Source organism: Jatropha curcas, chromosome 2 (assembly GCF_041381405.1).
Source record: "Jatropha curcas cultivar XTBG-Jc1 chromosome 2, XTBG_Jcur_1.0, whole genome shotgun sequence".
Classification (NCBI taxonomy): Eukaryota; Viridiplantae; Streptophyta; class Magnoliopsida; order Malpighiales; family Euphorbiaceae; genus Jatropha; species Jatropha curcas.
This window is the reverse complement of record NC_143152.1, coordinates 27,518,335-27,540,700: the sequence shown is the minus strand read 5'-3', so window position 1 is coordinate 27,540,700 and position 22,366 is coordinate 27,518,335. Positions and strand designations below refer to the sequence as shown.

The 22,366-nt window shown below is 31.4% G+C and overlaps 3 protein-coding genes across 3 annotated transcripts; 1 reads left to right on the top strand and 2 right to left on the bottom strand.

Moving 5' to 3' along the window:
* Positions 1-326: 326 nt before the first annotated feature.
* LOC105648060 (cationic peroxidase 1) lies at positions 327-2,396 on the bottom strand. The gene is made up of 4 exons (XM_012234324.4): positions 2,106-2,396; positions 1,315-1,497; positions 1,070-1,235; positions 327-991 (listed from the first exon to the last, which is right to left on the bottom strand). Exons 1-4 carry the CDS (start codon positions 2,337-2,339, stop codon positions 612-614), a joined length of 963 nt encoding a protein of 320 aa, XP_012089714.1. The 5' UTR covers positions 2,340-2,396; the 3' UTR covers positions 327-611.
* Positions 2,397-4,104: 1,708 nt separating this feature from the next.
* LOC119370393 (uncharacterized) lies at positions 4,105-6,774 on the top strand. Its single transcript, XM_037638453.2, has 2 exons — positions 4,105-6,403; positions 6,500-6,774. Exons 1-2 carry the CDS (start codon positions 4,105-4,107, stop codon positions 6,772-6,774), a joined length of 2,574 nt encoding a protein of 857 aa, XP_037494381.2.
* An 8,865-nt stretch (positions 6,775-15,639) lies between these two features.
* LOC105648136 (cationic peroxidase 1) lies at positions 15,640-17,357 on the bottom strand. Its single transcript, XM_012234439.1, has 4 exons — positions 17,154-17,357; positions 16,569-16,751; positions 16,149-16,314; positions 15,640-16,025 (listed from the first exon to the last, which is right to left on the bottom strand). The coding sequence occupies exons 1-4, from the start codon at positions 17,355-17,357 to the stop codon at positions 15,640-15,642; spliced, it is 939 nt and encodes a 312-aa protein (XP_012089829.1).
* Between the last annotated feature and the right edge of the window lie 5,009 nt (positions 17,358-22,366).

The following is a 22,366-nucleotide window of genomic DNA, read 5'->3' as shown; positions in this document are numbered from 1 at the left end:
TTTAATAGGCCCAATACAATTACGGAGTTAGTTAGTTGCCTTTGATAGGCCCAATTTAAGCAATGAGTGGATTTAACTGCAGATAATTTGGGCTCCATGGGCTGGAAGTGCAAAGACGACACTCAAAATGAGTAATTATTCAAGAAGCTTTAATGATAGGCTTGCTTTGGGATAAATGCATATTTAAAATAACTTAAGCAAAACTTGAAGCTTAGTTAATCAATTATATTTAATTAATATGATTAATGATCAAATTGTTTTGTTAAAAGATCAAATTGCTTTGTTGAAAACTTAAAATTGATTGAAATAAATTGAAATGGTCAATATTTTGTACAGAAATTAAGATTTTCATATGAATTTGTATATTAAAATAAAATATTTCAATCACTCTCACTGAAACAGTATAAAATTACAACTATGAAACAGTACAAATCAACAATTATTCAACTATTAAACTATTAAGATACTACATAATAAACAATTTTAGAACCATAAAAATGATAGTACCAACAATACTTTGAAAATCAACATAAAAATTTATAATACCAACAATGAACCAATACAATAAAACCCCCCAAAACAATGTGTATATAAAATGGTGTCAATTAGTCTTAATTGGCTTTCCTGCAGTTTGTCCTGATCTGGCCACTTGTACCAGTAAGTGGGCTAAGGTTTCCCATTTTGACCATCGCACTGGCAAAATCTGATCTGAAAGATGTTGGATTTGAGCTATAAGCTCTGACTTGAGAATCTGTAGAACCTCCATTAAAGAGCTGTTGGTCAGAGTGTAGAAGACCCTTTTGAGCCAGCAAATCCTTGAAGTAAGCATTATCAAAAGTCCTTGTCGTAGAATCAAGAGGAGCAAGATTGTTCCCTCCAGTACTAGGGCAATTTGCTTTTAGCGACGTTGCAAATGCTGTGTTTATATTTGTTTCGTTGTAAATTCTTGTTGCGAACACTGTGCACCTTGCTTGCCCAATTGTGTGAGCTCCTGCAATAATAATAATTATATCAGAGATGGATAAAGTAATCATGCCCAAGAACTATGTATATGTATATATATATATACCTGAAAGAGCCACCATTTCTTTAGTAGTGAAGCCTTTGCTTGAGAAGTTAGAGATGAGAACACTAAGATCTGAAAATGGAGAAGGAAGGCTGCTTGAAGCAGCACTAAAACTTGCTGTGGTTGAATCTCTTCTGCCTAATTGAACGGTCCAAGAAGGTCCACCCAACTGAAACAAATCCAAGAATTACTTAAGAATAATAATAAAGTACATTAACTTTTAAAGGTGGACAACAATTTGTTCTTACAGCAACAACTGAGTCTCTAGCAGCAACCGCTAAAATATCTGCACAAGAAACCACACCAGCACATGAACTTTCCAACTGGGATTTGATCGAGTCTATTACTTCAAATCCTCTAATTGAATTATTATTAGCAGGTGCTGTCTTCTCTCCTGAAGCTCCATCCAATAGTACCGATCCGTCACATCCCTATTCATATGTTATATAAATAATTATTGTATAAATTCAAGTCTCACTAGCAGTAAATTAATACTAAAAATTATATCTAATTATGTATGGTTTCAATAAATCAATCTAATTATAGTTTTAAAAGTTAAAACACAGCGAAGCAAATATTATTAGGAGTATAGAAGATACAAATGAAAAAAAATTTGAAAGGGGGAAAGAAAAAGAAGACAGAAGTTTCCTGTTCTTGTGGAATTCTTTTTTGTTTTTTAAACGAGAAGATTCTTAGTATGTCGTGCATGATTCCATTACTATTGTTATAGACAGTCAATAATGTCGGCCACCGATACCAGACAGTATAATTAACCTTAAACTTTACTTAACTATCTAATGATTAATTACATAAGCAAATTGCTAATTGATTAGATGAAACAAGAAAGTAGATAGAATTTGAAAAATACATCAACCAATCAATATAAGCATGCATATATAATATAATATAATTTATTATGAACTAGCTGCTCTTCATCTCTTGATATGAAACACGACTACCTACATGCAATCAAATGCAGAAAAAGTATTTATATGCATAAATTAAGAAATGGTGATAAAAGAGAAGCTAAGTAACTTGCATTAACGAAGCAGTCATGGAAATGAAGACGAAGCAAAGATGCTCCCATGCGAGCCTCTTTAGAAATAGCAGATGTCACAGCAGAGTTAATGGTGGAAAGAGCAGCAGGGCATGTTGTGCTGTAGAAAGTAGGAGATAGTTGAGCAGAGGCCATTCCAACAAGAAACAAATAAAGTGCTAATATTATGAATTTGAAGCAAGTTAGAGTTGCAGTGGAAAACTGGAAGGAAGACATAACTCTTAAGTAATAAATTGATATTGCTCAAGGCTCAGTGTGCTTTGTTATGCTCTTGGTGTGCATATTTATAGGAGTTGCAGCTTTACTATTTCGAATTTTTTATTTATGTGTTGAGTCAGACGTTGACTAAGAAATTTAATTAGGAAGTGAAATTATTTAGATGGAAGCTGAGGTTGTAATTTCCTTCTTAACGTTGTTTGGCATGTCAAACTAGTTGCATTACATATGATTTTTATCATTAAATAAAAATCGCTCTTTTCACTTGCTAACTCTCCTACCCTTAGGTATTGAAATATAAGGAAACAAAAACATTAATTATAATTCTTAATTTAAAAATTAATTTCTCATAAAATAATATGTACAAAAAAGCTAAACAGGATAAATACATTTTGAATTTTGACAAAAATTTTGTTATCCCCTAAACATTAAAATTCACTTTGACTTTATGACACCTGGAATTCATTTTTTGTGATAACATCATACGATGTCATATTAACAATAATAATTTTTTTAAATTTTTAATTTTTATTTATAAAATATTAATTTAATATTTGATTAGTATAATTTTTAAAATAATAATTTTTACAGTTGAATTCAACTTATAAATGTATATTTTAATTTGTAAGGATTGAAAAACTGAACTACTATTTGCTCCCTAAAATGCCAGTCACTTTCACTGAGTAACAAAAATAAAGAAGGGGTTAAGGGTGGCCTGGCCCCTGCCACTAGTCAATTTTTTTAAAAAAAATATTTACCGGTTAAAATACTGAAATTTTTGAATTTTACCTATAAAAATAGTGAATTTTTTAAAATTTCTTTTTCTCTCCCTAACTTCTAATTCTTACTCCTTCACCCTCTAAAGTTTTTAAAATTATTTTATAAAATAGTATTGACCCTAAACGTTTCTTTTTTTTTTAAATTAGGCTCCCTAATTTTGAAATATGCTCCATAGTCTACTAATCTCACTTTCTTTTGTTAATTTATCTAATTACTTATTTATTAAATTATATTTTTAGCTAAGCAAAACGCGGCGGAGCACGGAGGGGGACCCCATTGCATGGATGCTTATCTATTTCAACGACTCCCACATATCACGGCCATGTCAAAAGGCAGAAAACAGAACAGAGTCAATCACCCATTTTGGCATGGACAAAGCCCATAGTTCTAAACAAATAATTTCACTTTCAGCTTTTATATTTTTTTAAAGCATGCTTTTAAAGATTCTGTTTATACGAATGTTCATTGACCAAAAAGATAACGACATGAAGTCAACTTCCACATTCATCGGTCAGAACTCAATTTGCATTTGTTTTGTGCCCTTCATTTTTGCAATTTAATGTAAGGCCTAATGGTAATAAAAAACATTAATTTTAACATTTTTATTAAATTTAGTCAGTTCTTTTAATTTTATCAATCGATACCATATACTTAATTTTTAGAATCAATTTTAGCATCCGTTTTCCTTGTTAGTCTTTATTTCAGTCAAATAAATCCCTACTTGTTTGGGATACTTGATTTGTTTTGTTTGTTAACATCTTCTAGATTTTTGGTGTTTCTGTTAACTAATTTTCTGCATTTCAGTTCTGTAAAGCTATATAAATAGCTATGCTATGTCAAGTTAATCACATCATCAGATTCTTCTCATAATTCTCTTCTCTTTCTTTCTTAATCTTCTTTAATTTAACATTTGGTATCAGAGCCCTTAGGGGGTTAGAAGTAGCAGTCTTCTATAAGTGTCTTTCTTCTTTTCTGTGATTCAAATATGACAATTGAATCTTCTTTTGTTCAACCAGCAATACCCAAATTTGATGGGCATTATGATCAGTCGGCGATGCTCATGGAAAATTTCTTGCGCTCAAAAGAGTATTGGCACTTAGTAGAAGATGGAGTTCCTGCAACAGCAGAAGGAGTATCTTTGACAGACGCACAAAAGAAAAGCTTTGAAGATCAGAAATTGAAAGACTTGAAAGCGAAGAATTTTTTGTTTCAAGCATTGGGTCGATCAGTCCTGGAGACAATCCTCAAAAAGGATACAGCAAAAGACATATGGGACTCTCTGAAGCAGAAATATCACATAACAACTCGTGTTAAGCGTGCACAGCTGCAAGCTCTTCGAAAAGAGTTTGAAATTCTTCACATGAACACTGGAGAAACTGTGAATGAATTTATTGCCCGAACTCTTACCATTGCTAATAAAATGAAAGCAAATGGTGAGGACAAGGGAGATGCTATTGTGGTTGAAAAAATTCTGAGATCCATGACTCCCAAATTTAATTATATTGTTTGTTCTATTGAAGAATCAAAGGACACAAGCATGCTAACTATTGATGAGCTGCAAAGTAGTCTGCTTGTGCATGAACAACGCATGAATTCTCAGAATGAAGAAGAGCATGCTTTGAAAGTTTCACATGGAGATCATTTTGGAGGAAGAGGTTGCGGTAATAGTCGGGGCCGTGGACGAGGCAGAGGCAGACAGAGTTTTGACAAATCAACAATTGAGTGCTACCGTTGTCACAACCTTGGGCACTTTCAATGGGAGTGTTCACAAAAAGAAAAGGAGGTGCATTTTGTTGAGGCGCAAGAAGAGATGTTGTCGATGGCATATTTGGAAACAAATATTGCCAATAAAGAAGATACTTGGTTTCTCGACTCAGGTTGCAGCAATCACATGTGCGGGAAGAAGGAGTATTTCTTTGATCTTGATGAAAGATTTAAAGATTTTGTGAAGCTAGGCAACAATTCTAGCTTGAATGTCAGAGGCAAAGGCAATATCAGGCTGCTAATGCATGGGATAACACAGACCATCACAGGCGTATTTTATGTACCAGATTTGAAGAATAATTTGCTCAGTATTGGGCAACTTCAAGAAAAGGGTCTCTCTATATTGTTTCAGCGTAATAAGTGCAAAGTGTACCATCCTGAAAAGGGGTTGATTATGGACACGGTAATGGCTTCAAATCGAATGTTTGCTCTAAATGCTATATCTCAACCTATAGCATCAGCCTGTTTTAGCATAATTACAGAAGATAATGTACAGCTTTGGCATTGTCGTTATGGACACCTAAGCTTCAGCGGTCTGCAACTTCTCCAACAAAAAACAATGGTGCATGGGTTGCCACAAATGAAGGCTCCACTGAAATTGTGCAAAGACTGCTTGGTAGGGAAACAACAACGTGATCCATTTACTAAAAAGAGTACTTGGAGAGCTTCACAAGTTTTGCAATTAGTTCATGCTGACATTTGCGAACCTATCAAGCCTGTTTCTAATAGCAACAAAAGGTATTTGCTCACCTTTATTGATGACTACAGCAGAAAATTATGGGTCTATTTTCTAACTGAAAAGTCTGAAGCTTTTGCTGTTTTTAAAAAATTCAAGGCTTTGTACGGGCTTAAACAAGCACCACGAGCCTGGTACAGCAAAATAGAATCATATTTTGTGAAAGAGGGTTTTGACAAGTGTGATTATGAGCATACTTTATTCACCAAAACATCGAAGAATGGAAAAATATTGATCATCAGTTTGTATGTCGACGATCTTATTTTTACTGGAAATGATGAATTGATGTTTGCAGATTTTAAAAGGTCCATGAAAATTGAGTTTGATATGACAAATCTTGGGAGAATGAAATATTTTCTTGGTTTGGAAATTTTCCAAAATTCAGATGGAATTTTTCTTAGTCAAAGAAAATATGCCTTGGAGGTTCTGCAGAAATTTGGAATGCATAACAGTACTGCTGTTTATAATCCCATTGTTCCAGGTGTTAAGCTTGTTAAAAATGAAAGTGGAGCTATGGTTGACAAGACATACTACAAACAAATAGTGGGTAGTCTTATGTATTTCACCGCAACTCGGCCGAATATGATGTTTGCTGTAAGTCTTATAAGTAGATACATGGATAGTCCCACTCAACTTCATTTACAGGCTGCAAAAAGGGTGCTTAGACATTTGAAGGGAATTATAGATTTGGGGATTTTCTACAAGAAGGGGGGAGATAATGAGCTGGTTGCTTATGCAGATAGTGATTATGCCGGAGATTTGGAGGATAGGAAGAGCACTTCAGGCTATGTTTTTCTTTTTAGCTCAGGAGCAGTGTCCTGGTCTTCGAAAAAATAGCCAGTAGTTAGTTTATCCACTATAGAGGCGAAATTTATTTCAGCTGCTTCATGTGCATGCCAAGCTGTATGGTTGACAAGAATTTTGAAGAAGCTGGATCCTAAGCAAGACAAGTCAGTTATGATTCGTTGCGACAATAATTCTGCCATTAAGCTTTCAAAAAATCCAGTGATGCATGGACAAAGCAAGCATATAGATGTTCGGTTTCATTTTCTGCGAGAGCTTACTAAAGCTGGCACTGTTGAATTGGTGTACTGTGCTTCACAAGAACAACTGGCTGACATCATGATCAAGGCTCTCAAACTGGATGCCTTTTAAAAGTTACGAGCTTTATTGGGCATATGTTCAAAGGAATCAGTTATAAACTGATTGCTTAAAGCATTCAGTTTAAGGGAGGAATTGTTAGTCTTTATTTCAGTCAAATAAATCCCTACTTGTTTGGGATACTTGATTTGTTTTGTTTGTTAACATCTTCTGGATTTTTGGTGTTTCTATTAATTAATTTTCTGCATTTCAGTTCTGTAAAGCTATATAAATAGCTATGCTGTGTCAAGTTAATCACATCATCAGATTCTTCTCATAATTCTCTCCTCTTTCTTTCTTAATCTTCTTTAATTTAACATTCCTTCCATCAATTTAAAGTTGATGTGGCTATTAGCTTTAAAAAGCGAGCCCCATGACATAGAATGTCAGCGCCGCGTATTCTAAACACGTGGACTGTAGGCTGATCCATTACCTATCTTAAAACGCTACCGTTTCCTTATAGGGGAACTGAACTTTTTCTTTATTTCAAAATCAAAGCCACGAGAGAGTTTTGACTTCTTTAAATGACCAATCATTTTTTCTTCTTGTCCTTATTATCTTTTCATCAAACTAAAACCCTAAAATTCCTATAACAACTCTTCTTTGATGATGGATCCATAACTTAATCTTATTTCCTTAGTATTTATTCATCTAAAATTTGATCTTTTACTCCCTGCTTTCTAAAATTTAGAATTTCAAATACTCTAAATCTTGGCACTGATTATGGAATTAAGCACTAATTTTAACATGCAAGAAGCTTCAGAAGCTGTGGTCCGACCAACTACGCAAGTTCTCTACCACCATAACCAAAGGGCCAAATGTTATACCTCTTGGAGTTACAACAACCCAAGGAGGCGTTTCTTCATATGTTCCCAATGGCGGGTATGAGTTTATCATATGAGCTTTTCATGAATTTATTTATATTTTATGGAGTATTATTAGACACTAAGCTGATTTTTGCCATGGATTTGAATATTTTAAATTAGGTTAGGAGAGAGAACTATGACTTCTTTGAGTGGTATGATCCTAAAAGCCTTCCTCATGATAAAGAGGTTATAAGATTTTAATTACCCAAAAGAATTCTCTAAAATAACAGATCACCTTGATGGAGCAAAAGGATGGATTGATAGTGGTTAAGCTGACAGCATTAGAGAAGAAAATTAAAAAAAAAAAAAAAAAAAAAAAAAAAAAAAGAAAGAGGAGGTGATGCGCGCTAGAGACATAATAGAGGCACTACAGCTAGAGAATAATGAGTTGAAGCTTGCAAATGCTAGGAAGGAGTACAAGGAGAAGCTGCATTTATGTCGCATTGGTTGTTTGATGTTGATTTTGGGAATTTTTATGTTGTTGTGTATGGGCTAAGAAAATTTATGTAAGGTTAAGCAATAGGCTTTGTGTATGATTACATATGATATTGGATATATATGAAAAGATTAATTGCAAAAATATCTCTTTTTGTCTCCCTTTTTCACATAATGATGCAAAATATTTGCAATTTGACAGAATGCTGATAAATAACCGATTGATATATGAGACTACTATGCTAGCAAAAATCATATAAAAAAGGGAATAATATCTTTGCATATAACTATAGTTGGAATAAAAATATATTGAAATTTTGCAAAAAAATCCATATCCATAGCTAATAAAGTTGCATAAGATTCAATTACAACCATTAACAAAATGGCCTGGTCACATTAATATTTAAAGTAGCTTACAACTCTTATCTATATATAAGAGGCCAAGCAAAAATAACAAAAAAAAAAAAAAATGTTCTTTTATCTTCAATTGCAGAATAGTCACTGCTTAGTTAGAGAGGACTCTTTTGTTCCGATGACAATTCCAATATTAGTCTGTCGACCTCTAGTACATTGTAGCTTGGATTTTCATTGTAAATCAATGGTGCCTTGCCTTTACTTTTAGCAGCGTTTCTAGCAGTTGACACCTTATCCTTGTTCTTGTTTTGACAAGTTTGGCTGCTACAACAGTAGCCTTTGCTCCAACAACATATTTCGATCCTTTATTAACTAGAGCGAAGAAGTGAAATTTTTAGATCTATGTATTAAAATAGTAATTGCATGCTTTTATGTATTACATTACCTTGTAATACATTTTCCCGCACTCAGTAGATATATAGCATCCAAACCCTTTACTTGCCTATAAAAATAACAATTTACAGCTAGTTATATACTTGAAAAAATTTAGGCAATATTACAAAATAATACATACCACTACCTTGTCCCTAGCATCAATAGCTGCCGGAGCTTTGGGATTTAAGGCATGTGTTCTTGCACTAATGGTAGCTAACATATTTGCAAGTCCTTGTTGTTTACTATTTGATGTGCAGGTATAACTATAAAACTGATGTGGTTCTTTTTAGGCAAAGATTGGAGAAACATTAAAGTTGTAATTGTATTAAAATAACTATTTTAATACCTGAACGTTTCCATTTACAGCACTACTGACACTTTGCTTATTTTGAGATTTTGGAGGGTCTACCTCTTTTCTTAGCCTGTACAAAGTCAGATAGAAGAGTAAGATAAAAAAATGAATTAATATAATAAACATATTACTCATTTACTATATGAATTTCACATATTGTCAGTTACTGCTGTAAAGATTGCCAAAAGCAATTTCAAGAATTATACAAAAATTATAGATTTAGAATTTTACATTCGTTTGTACTTAATTAAAAGATCTCAAAAATGACAAAACACTAATGTAGAAGTATGAAAATAAAAAAATATTACAGCATTCATAACAGTTGGCATAAATATTTACAATCACTAACTTAGACAACAGTTCGCATTCAAAAAAGACAAACACTTAGACTGAATTTTTCACTAACTTAGAATTTTACAACCACTGACAGTTAACATTGAAAAAAGACAAACATAAGCTAGACAATAATGTAGACTGACTTTGCTTTTTATAACCATTAACTTAGACTGAATTTTCCCTAAAAAATGACTTAATTTCAATAAATTTAGAGTGAATTTTTCTTTAAAAAAAGACTTGGCTCTTTACAATACTAACTATTAAAAATCAAATGAAAACATAAATATTAACAAGTTATGCATTACTTCTTACGGGTCTAAAGAGTTAAAATTAAAGCAAAAACATATTAAATAGTTAAAATGTGAACCTATTGGTTATGTTTTACCGATTCCAATTGTGCACCAGCATTTTTACAAGTCCTTTTGTTATGACCATATTAGAAGCATTTCTGACATTGCATTTGGCACCCTGTCCTAGATAACTTTCCTTTGCTTTTTAATTCTTCATCAACAGCCATATTTCTTTTTTTCTTTGGCCTGCCAGCTTTCTTCTCATAATTTGGTGGCTTTATTGGATCTTGACTCACCTCAGGCCGCATTTTACATCCATTTAATGGCTGTAGAGCATATTCATAGCATTTCAGATACATGTCCTTCTTCAAAAACTCATGAATGTAATCCAACTCATCATACTTCATGTAATTCATATAGGCAAGCACATGACAGCAACGTATCCCAATTATATCCCATACCTTACAGGAACAAGTATTACCAATCAAATCCACAATAACGTCATCTTCCATATTTGAGACTTGGAACTTATCACCAACTGCAGGCTTAGGAGTACAGTATCTTGTAAGTAATTTGGTTTTTTCTGTCTTAGCTCTAACTCTAAGTGGGAGTATTGGGTCTTAGCTCTAACTCTCAATGTCGTTGTTTACACTATCCTCGTTCCGTAGGATTCTTTTCCTTTCAATTTCATTTTTCGCGATTTAAGGATTCTGTCTTCTCTTTTCAGCGACTTTGGTTTTGAAAAAAAGATCCCAGGAGGAAACGATAGTGTTTTAAGATACGTAATGGGTCAGCTTTCAGTCCATGTGTACAGATTACATGGCACTGGCATTCTATGTCGTGGGACCCACTTTTAGAGCTAACAGCCATGTCAGCTTTAAATTGATGGAAGGGAGACAGAGGCTAAAATTGATACTGAAAATTAAGTATATGATATCGATTGATAAAAATTAAAAGAACATGCTATAATTAATAAAAACGTTAAAGTTCAGGCTTTTTTTGTCATTAGGCCTTAGTGGAATAATCTCTACAATTTCAACCTTGATTATAGTCTAATTGGTAATATTTTTAAGTAGTTGGCAAGATCGCATGATCCTTTCAATTCTTGTTTAACATAATTAATTGAGTAGTTAATTTTAATTTGTTCTTAAACATGTTTATATTGACATTTGCTCCTTTACTAACTACGAAGGTAGATAATGATAAATTTCATGGCCACTAGCGCTAGCTGTACCCCACACGCTTGCTGCTTATTCCATATTTATCACAGTCGAGGACAGAGAGCTGAAATTAAATCTTTTAAACTAGTGTGCATTTTGTCAATGAAGATTCGACTTGATAGTGACATTTGTTTTTCATGCGTGGACGCTTGTATGGTAAATTTGTAATTGAAGTGATTGCACTAAAAAAAAAAAAAAAGTGTATCTTCATTTATAGCACAGTGGTAAGTATAAGTATGATTTAAAAATTGATTATATTTTCATTTTCTTATATTTAAACTCAATCACAATAACTTTAATTTAATATAAAATTACACTAAAGGTAAAGTTGGATTACTCACTCTATTAACTTTTTTTTTTTCCCTTAAAAGTTAATTTTAAATTGGATTTAGATAATCTGAAATTACATGAAATTCCAGTGGATCAGAATCGTGTTGATTGGGTTAGAAATTAAATAATTCTCTTTCATATCTTTTTGAAAGTAAATAAATTTTACGTAGAAATTTTTTGCATCTTTCTAATGAAAAGTTGGCAGTGACAGCTAGCTTTTCTAGCTAGTTAGCGAAAAATTGAAAACTGTTCTAAACGCGTAAATTTAGAAGAAAGATGTCCTTAAAAAAGAAAAATTGGTAATGATGATGATGACATTGACGGATTCCTGAGTTGAGTGTGCTTGCTATTGCTAATTGCTATTGCTCCATACAAATTCGTAGTTATGGTCACTACCCAACCATCAGAAGACGGGAATGTAATGTTGTGTTCGGTTAGAAAAAAAAAAAAGCAATTAGATTCAGAGTAAATTGATGACCCATGATTAATATTATTAACTTATAATTTTGAAGATAGTTTTTTACAAAAAAAAAAAAAAAAAAAAAAAAAAAACAATCCACATCAAGTAAATTTGGTCATGATATATGTTGTTGGTGTACGTAGATATTGTGATTCTCTAGCCAAATTCATCTCTATGGCTTTTCCAATATTGTTTGTTGGATATGAAACCTATTCATCTTTATCAGCAACAAACAGAGTTCTTTAAAGTGATTTATATCAAATTTTAATATTCTTGATAAAGAATGAAAAATTATGACGTGCAATTCTTTTTAAAGATAAACAAAGTATTTAAACATAAAAAATTTATAACCAAAACACCTATTTAGCTCAGCTGTTTATACGAATTGATAGCTGAAATCGGTTGCTGATAGCTAACGGCTAATAGCAGTTAGATGATTAATATTATGGTTTAGTAAAATTTTGATACCAATTACTGTCGAAATATAAAATGATAATTAAAGTATAATTGTTTTTAAATATTATGATATACAATTTATATATTTTATAGTAATTAATTTTTTTAATATATTATTATTTTAAAATACAATAAATCAGATAGCAAATCATCCCAAAATACAATAAATCATTTAATTTTATTTTTTCTCTTTCCGAAAAATGCTAGTCTGCCGAAAAGCTGTCATAACAATTACATTATAAATTTTTAAATACATTATGATTATATTATAAGCCCATTAAAAGACAGCCTTTTTTCATAGAAGTTATAAGTCATAGGGGGCATAAAAAAGGTAGCATGGCATCAGCTTCCAATTGGACCAGGCATTATTTGCAGGGAATCTTAATTTTCGGAAATCCTGAACACTTAACTTCCAATCAACAATTCAACTTTTCCATATATTATTCTCCTGGAACCCAAAGTCCTCCTGAAAGGAAGAGGAATTCAAAAATCAAAATTAATTATAAGCATGGCCACTCCATTTAGTCATGTCCATCGGTTCATTTTGAATCGAAACCGAACCGTATTGTAGATGAATTAAAATTGGATCGAAATCATCGGTTTAAAGTTTTGAACCAGAATTGGTGGTTCAAAGGCCGGTTAAGATTCATGTGAATGTTAAAATCTGAACCTGAATCAATCCTGAACCGTCGGTTAACCGGCAATTCCGATCCGGTTTGAATCGAAAATTTTCTATTTTAGTTTCAAAATAATATTCACTTAGCCTATTTTATACATATCTAAAAGTCTCAATAATATTTTACTACATGATATTTACTTAAGTTTTTTTTTTTAAAAAAAATATACTTTACCTTAAAAGTTAAAAATCTAAAAATTAAAATGGTAAAAAAAGAGAGAAATATTTAATCTAAACTTATATTGTTTTTAACTTTTTTTTACCCATTTAAATTGTTTACTAAATTTAAAATTACATTCTTTTGAAGCAATTTTCAAAATTTTCTTATAATTTATTTAATGAATAACATTTAAACAAAATAAAGTGATAACTTATTTGATTATTTTATAAAATTAATTAATTTTATTCTTATATGAGTATGAGCACTCTAAAATTTATTTAAAATAAAATTTATCAATATTTTTTAAACTCATATTAATATTTTTGAAGATGCAACGTTAGATTTCGATTTAAACAAAAAAAAAAAATATATATATATATATATATATATATATATATATATCGCTGGAGACCGTGATCGGAATTGTACCAAAACCGGTCGGAACCGGAACCGACGGTTCAAGAACCGATTCAAATTCAATATTTTAAATATTTTGAACCATCAGTTCCAGTTTACAGAACGCTCGGTTCAATCAACCGGCTAAGCCTAACTTTGGTTACTTCACCATCCCACTAAGTAATATATTATAACTTTTTCAACTGTGAAGAAACCTAAAGGTGAGGTTATCAATTTGTAGCGACGGTAGATCATATGCTACATAAAATATTAAACTCTAATAAAATAGAATTCATCTTGAAGATTCTCTATTTCTAGAACTAAATACATGTATTAAAGTGAATCAAAATTGTAATGTAATAATGTCAAAAAAAAAAATTGAAATGTAATAAATAAAAAAAAATCTTTCTCAGTGCATTTTAAAAAATAGTAGTATATTCTTTTTCCTTTTGAGAATTGAAAGTATTTATATTCTTAATGCATGCATGATGTATATTCTACTTCTAGATGCAGAAATTAAGAGTCAAGTAAATATTATAAAAATGTGGAAAATTTGGAACACCTCTTTGTGGATCCATTATGGTGAATGCTATTGACATGGACAAGGTGAGTCATTGATTGCGTCAATTTGGTTCCATCACAGGCATTCAAATCTTCTACCGGAGCCCACTTAGACCATTTAATTTTTATCTTCATCGGAATTAGATATATCTGATAATAGGATCCAGATATTATATGAGAGAATTATAAAATTTTAATTTTTCATATTTTCCATGCATAACAAATTCCAAATTGTCATCTTTAAAGTATATTTCTTCTCGATAATATTTTTTTATTGTACTTAAATTAAAATTATTTCATTAACATTTTAATAATATTAATATTTAACCTTACTTTTCAGTATCTTTAAACCAACCAATACGATATTATTTATTTATATTTAACCCGTAGTATATTATCATTAGACATTCTATTTGTAAAATAACTATATATCATAAATGTTTCATTGTTATTTGATTGTGTATATCTTTTTCTTTATAAAACAAATAATTTTATTATAGTGATTCCACATTAAAAAAAAAATGCAACATGCATCGTAATATAATTCAGATATTAGAAATTAAAATCTATATATCTTATAATAAATTATATAATTTTCATAAAATAGTTGTAAATTTTAATGAAAGTGGCTTTTCCTAAATCGCAGTTGTAGATCTTTGCTACTTTTTATTACATTGTCATCTCCATCGTATAACACATATATTAAATCTCTTTTGAGTGGGAATTTTCAGTTTGCACTTCCCACATTTATACTAAATCACTGTAACAAAATATAACAAGTGCAAAGTTTTAAATTGTCAAATATGAATAATACTTTGATATATAATATGCTATAAAATATTTATGATAATATTACTAATTACTTTTAGTTAAGGAGAGGTTTTAATTATACATGGGATAATATTTCTGTTAATTCTTATTACCATTTAATTTTTGTCTATTAACAATGTGCAATATGTAGATCTTAATGTGAAAAAGGGGTAATTTTTTATAATTACAAAGGAAAAATACAGTTAGGTCCCTAATTTATATCTTAATTAATATTTTTGTCTCTTATGTTTAAAAAATTACTATAAAGTCCTTAAAATTCGCTTAAACTCAATATCATGTCCTGTCCAAAAAATTAATATTTTTATCTTAGCTAAACACATTTTTTTGATAGAATATGCTCAATTTTTTTTTTTTTTTTTTACGTAAAGTACTACTAGTGAATTTGAGCAAAATAGAGGAATAAAAGTATTAATTAGAGTATAAGTTAAGGATCCAATTATAATTCTATCTAATTTTATGCATCTAAGAATGCTATTTTCGGAGTACTACGAGGCAATATTGAATTTTGGTTGATTAAAAAAAAAAATTCTCATCCTTATTAATTGGATAGGTTCCATTAAACTAATGAGATTATATATATTAGTTGTAAATATTAAATCAGTTAATCTCTTTCTACAATCAAGCATATGAATTGGATGTTCTTTATGTCCAATCCGTTATTTTACTACATTTGCATTTTATTTCATTATTATTCTTTATCTTTTGGACGTCGATCTTTATCGTTAATTAACAACTCTGCAGGTTCTCCTGATCTGGCCATGTGGGTAAATCAGTGGACTAAGATTTCCCATCTTGATCATTGCATCTGCAAAATCTCTAAAGAAAGACGTTGCGTTAGAGCTATAAGCTCGAACCTGAGAGTCTGTACCACCTCCATTAAAGAGTTGCTGGTCTGAGTGCAAAAGACCGTTTTGGCTCAACAAACTGGTGAAATAAGAATTGTCAAAAGTTGTCGGAGTTGTGACACTGAGATCAGCCAGATTATCATCTCCTCCAGAAAATGGACAATTCTTCCTTAATGAAGCTGCATATGAAGAATTTATGTTTGATTCATTGTAAATCCTACCTCGGAAGTTTACACATCTTGCTTTGCCAATTGTGTGAGCTCCTGCCACAATAATTATACATCAGAGAGCATTACTATAGGTTTTCAGGGATAGAACTTCTTGACTAGAAGTTCTTGTCTACCAAAAAACGTACCAGTTCTTGAATAGGAGTCTTAAAAACACACCTGAGAGAGCTACCAGTTCTTTGATGTTGAACCCTTTGGCCGCAAAATTGGGGATAAGTAGGCTGAGATCAAAAGTTGGGGGAGGGAGGTTGAGAGCCGGTGCAATAGAACTTGCAGTGAGTGAATCTCTTCTGCCCACTCGAACTGTCCAGCTAGGTCCACCAAACTGTATAACATATTACAAGATTTTGAGAATTTTTTATTAACACATTCCAATTGTTTAAGAGTGAACTAAGTTCACGAAACATCCACACTTGTGAGCTCTGAAAAGAATTGAGGTTTCCCTTTCTCTCAAGGTCACTAGTAGAGTAACTTTACATTACCCCATAGTCGAGCCATAGTCAGTTAACCGCCAAATTTAATGGCTACTAGTATAAAATATAGGAAAGCAAGAAATAGAATATGAATATTTGAACTTACAGCAACAACAGAGTCTCGAGAAGCAACAGCTAAGATGTCTGCACAAGAGAGTACACCAGGACATGAACTTTCCAATTGGTATTTAATTGAGTCAATTATTTCGAAACCTTTCAAAGAATTGATATTAGGTATTGATGTTTTCTCTCCCAATAAGCCATCCAACAACACTGATGCATCACATCTCTGTTCATATCCATTAAGCTAATTATGATATTTTTTCTTTGAGCGTCTTATTTCTCAATTACCCAATTATATATATATATATATATATATATATATATATATATATAAACAAATCTAGCTTGTGGTTGCATTAGTTTTATCATATTTTAAAAGATTAGCAAGTGGAAAGTTTCAAGTTTAAATCCTCCCATCGTAAATAAAATTAAAATGCAGAATTCATTTTATAAATTATAAAATCTACCACATTTATGTTGAGTCATAAAATTAAATTCATTCAACCATGAAATTTATATTTTCATTTATAATAAACATTAAAAACATGAAATTTCATGAAGTTATACGTAAATACATGCAAAAATACATTCACGAGAAAGAATAATAAGAAAAAGAGAGATTAATTACGTTAACAACGCAATCATGGAAGTGAAGACGAAGCAAAGAAGCCCCATTGCAAGTTTCATTTGCCACAGCACTCTTCACAGCTGATTTAATGACAGGAAGGACATTAGGGCATGTCTTAGCATAGTAATCAGGAGATAACTGAGCAGAAACTATTCCAACAAAAACTAAAAATGCCTCTACTCGCAACTTGAAGGCATTGATCATGGTTAATCAGTTTGAACAATAAGATTGAGATTATTGCAAGTAACTGAAGAACCTATATCTATATTTATAGGATAAGGTTAAATAGTGACGAATATATATTTCCATTTTTGTATATTTTATTATTTTACCTAATATGACATCTTAAAATATTCATAAATAGATATGAATTAATTATTAAATTTAATATCATTATTCTTTCATTAATAATATTCGTATATGTCAACTCTCTCAGTTCAATTAATTGTATCCGTTGGTCCTTAATTTATAACTATTTTCCTTTATCGGCACTAAATTTTAATTTGTTCTTTAAAAATTCATTTCCTTATAAAAGTATAACAGTAAAATAACTCTTCCACTTGAATTGAATTTCGATGGTTGGAATAATATATGGGATATTGAAAAAAAAAAATTAAACAAGTCAGGAGATAGCTCCATTCTCTCTGTCCTTGAATTGGGCATTTCACTATTGATTATTGTTGATTTCCAACTTTAATTTGATAATTTTGTGGACATCAAGTTAATTGATTATGATTTACAATTTTGCAATATAATATAATAATAAAATAATAATATATGTTTAAAGGGTTTGATTTGCAATTAAACTTACAATAATCATATAATGAAGTATATTTTTTACTAAGTCACTCTAAACATTTTTTTCATTTTTTCATTCAAAATAAATTTTAAATTAATCTAAAAATTAATTTTAGAATATATAAATTCAATATTCAATAGAAACTTATAAACTGAAAATTTATTAAAAAAGTTCACTATTTTTCTAATAAAATATATATATAAAAAGATTATCTTGTTATTTAGACTGTAGGTGTTTGGTAAGTTTTTAATCAGCAACTGATAGTTGATGATCTCAATCGGTTTCTAATTCTATAAACTACACTTTGGAATTTTTTCGTATCAAATCTCGAGTTCCTATTTTTTTTTTCTCAATGAATAGTTAAAAATACTCTCGTTACATTAAATTTGTTTTTGATTGGTTTAATGTATGGAGCAGGTCCATACACCAAGTGTAGGTAAATGTTTCTCTCAATACCATATATCTCGATATGGCATTCGGATAATCGAAATTTTATTAATTCCGACAAACTTATTTTACTACTGTATTAATGAAAATTTATATATTTTTGAGGGATAAATTTTTTTTTGAATATTAGGGAGAAAGATTCGAACCTAAATATATAGTCAGGTCGTAAATGCACTTATCACTTGGTTGTACCTTGCTATACATTGGGCGACAAATTAAACTTTAGACATCATAAAGAAAAATGAGACATATATTACCACAGGTCAAAAAATTAAGCCCAACACTCTCCATGCAAAAGGATATAAAAGGGTTAGAGGATTAAATTATCTAGAGGATATGTAGATCATAGACATAGATGCTAGTTGCTAGCTAGGGACCGACGTACATAGTGTTAAGATACCATTAGCCAAGTCAAGACGTAGATATAATCTTGGCTCAAATCCATGCTGTTAATATTTTACTGTTTCTGCAATTTGTTATATTTCTTGATCTTTGTTATTTACTTTGATTTTCTTTGATTTGATTAGGTTTGTAATTCCTAATGTGTAGCTGATTCATCTCTTGTAAATAGCTATTTAAAAGCCACAGTCTTCAATTGCAAATATATAAGAAAACACTTCCATAATTCTGATTCCTCTTATTTTCAATTTATACATGGTATCAAAGCAAAACCATGGCTGAATTAACAAACCAATTTTCTTCTCATCATACTAATGCCTAGCACTCCTTTTCTGTCAAACTAAAATCATCAAACTATCTAGCCTGGAAAACTCAATTCCAACCCCTCCTCAACTATCACAATCTTAATCATCTCATTGATGGCTCCCTCCTACCCCCAAAAACAATTAAATCCCCATCTAATCCAGCTATTGATATTCCAAATCCGGAATACACGACTTGGTTCAAACAAGACCAGCTTCTACACTCTTGGCTTCACTCCTCTCTCTCTGAAGAAGTCTTTCCATATATTATTGGGATAAATTCCTCTCGAGAAGTCTGGCAAGCTTTAGCTCAATCTTTCGGTTCTGTCTCTCAAAACCTACAACTTCAAATTCACATTGAACTTCAAAAGCTCAAGAAAAATGATCTGTCAATCTCTGCTTATCTCCAATGTGCAAAGGCACTCAAAGACGAATTACATGCTACTAGCCGACCCCTCTCTACGGCTGAATTCAATGCCATTATTTACAGAAATATGGTTTCGAATATCACAACATCATTACTGCCTTGAACCTTCACCCCGACCTTGTTCCTTTTCATGAGCTTCATGGACAACTTGTTGCTCATGAAATACTTCTTAAAAGTTGTCATGAACCACCTCAAGCAAATATGGCATCTCGACATTTCAATAATAATTCACTTCCTTCGCTACTCCCATCACCAAATTCGAACCCTAATTGGCAATGAAATTCCAATTCTAAACCCAAAGGCCCTTGTCAAATATGTGGATTATAAAACCATACTACAGATAAATGTCGTCACTACTACAAAAGACAAAATTAAAATGCAAATCAACACCAAATCACTCAACAACTGATGGCAAATTATTCATACAATTACCCACCACCACCTTTCCCTTACTACCCCATGTTCAATCACTATCCACCCCCATCACCAGTAGTAAACTACTCCAACACATCACCTAACAAAAATAATTGGCATCCTGATACTGCAGCCAATTGTCATGTCACCCCATACATTCAATCATTAAGTACAACTGCTAAATACCAAGGTACGGATAATCTTCATGTCGAAAATGATGTTGGCTTGCCAATTTCTCACACTAGTACAATTACTATTTCTTCTCCTAATGGTCCTCTTCTTCTAAAAGATACTCTATATGTTCCCAAAATTGTCAAAAATCTTTTGTCTGTCCAAAAATTCACCACTGATAATTGTTGTTTTTTTGAATTTTGGCCTCACTGTTTCTTTATTAAGGATCAGGTCACTAGGAGAATTCTTCTGGAGGGTCCAAGTGAAGATGGTATCTGCACCCTTAAATCACCTCTCAAGTCTGCCCTAACAGCTACCGTCCCGTCATTTTCTGATTGGCACTCTGCCTTGGGTCACCCCTATCGTCGAACAGTGTTCAAAATAATAAAAGACTTTAAGTTGCCTTGTTCTAGTTTTGATTTTACTCCTTATTCTGCGTGTAATTTAGGGAAATTGTCCAAAATATCTTTAGCGTCAGTTGAACATAAAAGCACAAGTCCCTTTCAAATAATTCATTCTGATATTTGGAGCCCTGCACCTATTGTTTCTAGCCTAGGTCATAAGTATGTTCTTTTGTTTATCAATGATTATACTCGATTTACATGGGTATATTTGCTCAAAAATAAAAGTGAAGTTTACAATTTTTTTCTTCAATTTCAGTCACTTATAAAGCATCAGTTCAATTCTAAAATATTGGCTTTTCATTCAGATTGGGTAGGGGAGTATCAAAAATTAAATAAATATTTTCAACAAAATGGGACAATCCATAGAATAACATGTCCTTATACCCATGAATAAAACGGCCCTGCTGAAAGAAAAATTCGTCATGTTGTTGATACTACACTCACCTTACTGTCACATATAAAAATCCCATTAAAATTCTGGAATTATGCAGCTAAAAGTAGAGTCCAATCTATCAATATTTTACCTTCTCCAACATTACAAAATAGAAGTTGACAGTGATTTTCGCAAGTGTACGAAATCGCTACAAGTAATATAGAATGAGTAGAGTATCGTATCCACATGGATTGTATACCAAGTATCAAAATTATGTTAACCCATTATTATTTAAACAATAAATGAGAGAATTTGTGTTTGCAAATGTAAAATAAACAAGAGTCAAGTAAACAAAAATTGATTAAAAGAAATCAAGGAATTGAAACTACTAGGGGTTTTGATTTCACTTAATTCTATCCAATTTATTTCATTAGTTCATTAATCAATTTAATTATTCAAGTAAGGGAAACAACTCTGAATTCACTAACAAGCTCTTCCGATGTATTGCTAGCTATTTTAATTCCATTTAATTACCTATCTTCCAATAGCGCAATCAAATATAAACTAAATCATTAAGTTATGTAGTTGTTTATGAATTTACAATTTAAGGTTGATAAATCATAACCCCCCCATGAGTCAAACCATATAGCTTCCGCATCAAGTTATTATTCTCATGTGTTTTATTAACCTTTTCATATCAAAGATCATTCTTCCGATAGTGATAATTGAAATAAATCAATCTAGGGGAAAATTCTGCCTAGAAGCATTAAGTTCATTAATAAATCATAACTTGAATAAGGAAAAATAAATCTAATTGCATAAATTGGAAAAGAGATTAAGCTACATCAAACCCCTAGTATAAGAATTTAGTTACACATAGTACTTAAATAAAACCCAATAATACTTGATAAATATTCCATAATCAATAAGGATAATGAAAGAAATAAACAAGATTAAGAGTTTAGAAATAAGAACTAGTGATAAATTGCTTGGATGGCTTCCTTGAAACTTTGCACAACTCTTGAATACTTAACTTCTAAAAATAAACTATATACAAAGCTATAAAATGAGAGAAAGAGTATGGAGTGTAGTGTAATGTGTGGGATGGGATTTTACAATGCATCCTTCCTCTCTTTATATAGACTTCTTGGGAGAGAATTTCTACATTGTTTAGGGAATAAATTCCACCTTGTTTATGGAATAAAGTTCTCAATCAAGCCTTGAATTTCTCTCAATCATGTCTTCCATGTGCATAAATTAAGGCTTGATTTGTATGTAAAGAAAGTTGTCCAAGATTAGCTCTTGAAATTGGTGGGAATTTGTTGGCAAATTTTGACAAAATTTAAGCTCTTTATCTTTGGCACGGGCATGCTGATTGGCACGGTCTGGGGCGTGCCAGACTCTGGAAGTCTTATGCAATAACAGCACGGGCGTGCTGATTAGCACGGGCTGACCGTGCTAAATGAATTTTTACCTC